The following is a 2,630-nucleotide window of genomic DNA, read 5'->3' on the forward strand; positions in this document are numbered from 1 at the left end:
TGGTGTGGATGGGGAAGAGGGGGCTGCTGTCACCCAAAGTGACCTCAGCTTTGCTACCTGGTTATTTTCTTTTTCTAAGGATATTCCAGATGTGGTGAGGACAAACACTGCTGGAAACGACCCACCACGATCCCGAAGAACCAGTTTAACTGAGGAGCAACCAGAGTGGTCCCAAAACACAACACCCCTTTACGCAGCCATTCTGAGCAGGGGTATCTTTGCCACCCAGGCGTGCCCCTAACCCACCTTGTGCACCCAAAGGCACCCCCAGGGCAAGTGGGGGGTCATGGTGGGGAGCATCAGTGCTGGCACCTCCCAATTTTCACCCAGCGCTGGGATGGGGCCAGACACTTCCCAGAGGCTTAAACCTCCCTGGAGGGACTTGCAGAGCCCAAAGTGACATCAGCCCCCAGGTGACAATGCAGGAGAGTAAAAAGCCACCCAGCGTGACCAACACCACCCCTCTACCCTGAAAACCCAGCACCCCCTGTCCCACCCCACACTCTCCAGCCACCTGCAGAGACCCCACACACTCAGGACATGGGTGACCAGGTGAACGGTGGCAATGGGGCTGGGGGAGGCTCAGTGGTTCAGAAGGTCCCCCAGGTCGTACGCCTCAAAGAGGTCGCTGACGCCCTCCCCCTCCAGCCCCCAGAGGTAATCGTCCGGTTCCAGAGGGGGCGAGAAGGTGACGAAGGGACCTGAGTCCGGGTGCAGGGGGGCACAGGGCAGCTGGTCCTCCGTCTGCTGCAGGAGGGGGGGGGGTGAGCCCAGGAGCCCGGCTTCCACCTCCAGCAGCGAGCTGGGGCCCCCCGGGACAGCAAGAGGGGGTGAGGAGGGGGTCCCTGTGCCCACCCAGCTGTGGGTGATGGCGTGGGGCGGCTGTGGGGTCAGCTCAGGGGTGTTCAGGGGAGAATGGGGTGTGACGTGGTCCTGCGAGGGGGTGGCAGTGGGTGGGATGCTGTGGTCCTTGGTGGGAGTCTCCTCTGCTATCTCCTCCGGGCAGAGGTACACCTCGATGGGGCCCACGGTGCTCTTCAGGTGGAGCTGGAGGTTGTCCTGGGGGGGCAGAGCAAGGCTCAGGGTGGCACCCATACCCAACCTCACTGCCCCCAACCCAAGGAGGTCCATTGCAACCCCCTAAGGACCAGCTCCAGGTCCAACAGCCCCACAGAGTCACCCTAAAACCACCCTTGGGACATGCCAGATGAACCCATCGAGATGCAGCAGCACCCACAGCAGCACCCATACCCCTGCTGCAAGGCGGGGAGACAGCTCCTGACCCCTCCACACACCTTGCCGAAATCCGGCACCTCCAGCAGCGTCTCTGGGGGAGCCTTCACAGCGATCACCGTCTGCTCCTGGAAGCTGCTGATGGCCCGGAGGTCCTGGTAGGTGACGTACGCCAGCGTGGACAGGGACAAGGTATAGGAAAAAGAAGGAGTGCAAGTGGGACCCCCCCCACCCCATGCCCTCCAATCACCTCCTCCAGCTCTGGGGAAGCCACTGGAGGAGAAGGGGCTCAGAGGGGTCCCCAAGACCCCATCCATCCCCAGTCCCCAAAGCCTTGTCCCCTATGCCCAAGAGCCCATTCCCTATCCCCAAGACCCCATCTTCTATCCCTAAAACCCCATCCTCTGTCCCCAAGACCCCATCCCTTGTCCTGAAGACCTCAATCCCTATCCCCAAGACCTCGTCCCTCTCCCCAAAACCTTGTCCCCTGCCCCCAAGACCTCATCCACTATCGCCAAGACCCCATCCCCTGTCCCCAAGACCCCCTCCACTATCGCCAAGATCCCATCCCCTGTCCCCAAGACCCCCTCCCACCTCCCAGTCTCCCCAGAAAGGATATCTCTGGTTGGCTCCGTCCTCAGTCAGCCGCCGCAGAGCCACGGCGCAGTCGTGCAGGAGCTGGTCCAGCGTCCTCTCCGTCCTGCCCAGCTCCACCAGTTCCCCCCGCAGCGCCTGCTGCTTCGCCGTCACCGCCGTGTCCTCAAAAATCCCCGTCCCCCTACCAAAAGAGATGGCACAGAGTGACAGCACACCCTCCCAGCTGTCCCTCACCCTGCCACGTCCCCATGTCCCACACCCACCCCCACCAGCATCGCCTACATCCACTGGATGTTGTTCTTGGACTTTTTTCGGATCAGCTGGATGCCCTCCAGCACGTTGGTGATGTCGTAGATGCGCCGCTTCTGCCCCTCCAGCGCCTCGGCCGCGCGGTTGAGGTCCACGACGCCGTCGGGGGACTCGCTCAGCAGGCGGATGAACTTTTTGGTGAGGAGCCCCAGGGAGGTGTCGTAGCGCGTCTTCTCCCCGGGGGATTTGGGGGCTGCGGGGAGACGAGACAACCCCCATCCTCTCCTTAGAGACAACCCTCATCCTCTCCTTAGCGTGGGCCAGAGACATGTCACCACAGGAGGTGGCACAGGACATGATGGAGATGTTAAACACTATGATCCCTAATCTAGTGGAAGATTAACCCAAAAATAACCCCCAAACCCCCCCCCTTAGGGAGTTTTCTGCTCAGATTTAGCAAGAAGGGGTTGAGGAGGGCCATGGGGCCACCTCAGATCACTTTGGGTGCTAAAGGGGATATCGCAGCAGCTCTAAGAGGGGAGAAAAGCAGG

The 2,630-nt window shown here is 61.3% G+C and overlaps 1 protein-coding gene across 1 annotated transcript; it reads right to left on the bottom strand.

Moving 5' to 3' along the window:
• Positions 1 to 582: 582 nt before the first annotated feature.
• LOC104534176 (transcription factor E2F2-like) lies at positions 583 to 2,364 on the bottom strand (the record flags this gene model as incomplete). The annotated part of the gene is made up of 4 exons (XM_010192020.1): positions 583 to 1,059; positions 1,296 to 1,410; positions 1,853 to 2,011; positions 2,113 to 2,364. Coding segments are annotated over 4 exons (1,003 nt in total), but the record flags the coding sequence as incomplete, so codon positions are not given.
• Positions 2,365 to 2,630: the final 266 nt, after the last annotated feature.

This window comes from Mesitornis unicolor, unplaced genomic scaffold (genome assembly GCF_000695765.1).
Source record: "Mesitornis unicolor isolate BGI_N332 unplaced genomic scaffold, ASM69576v1 Scaffold33039, whole genome shotgun sequence".
NCBI classification, from domain to species: Eukaryota; Metazoa; Chordata; class Aves; order Mesitornithiformes; family Mesitornithidae; genus Mesitornis; species Mesitornis unicolor.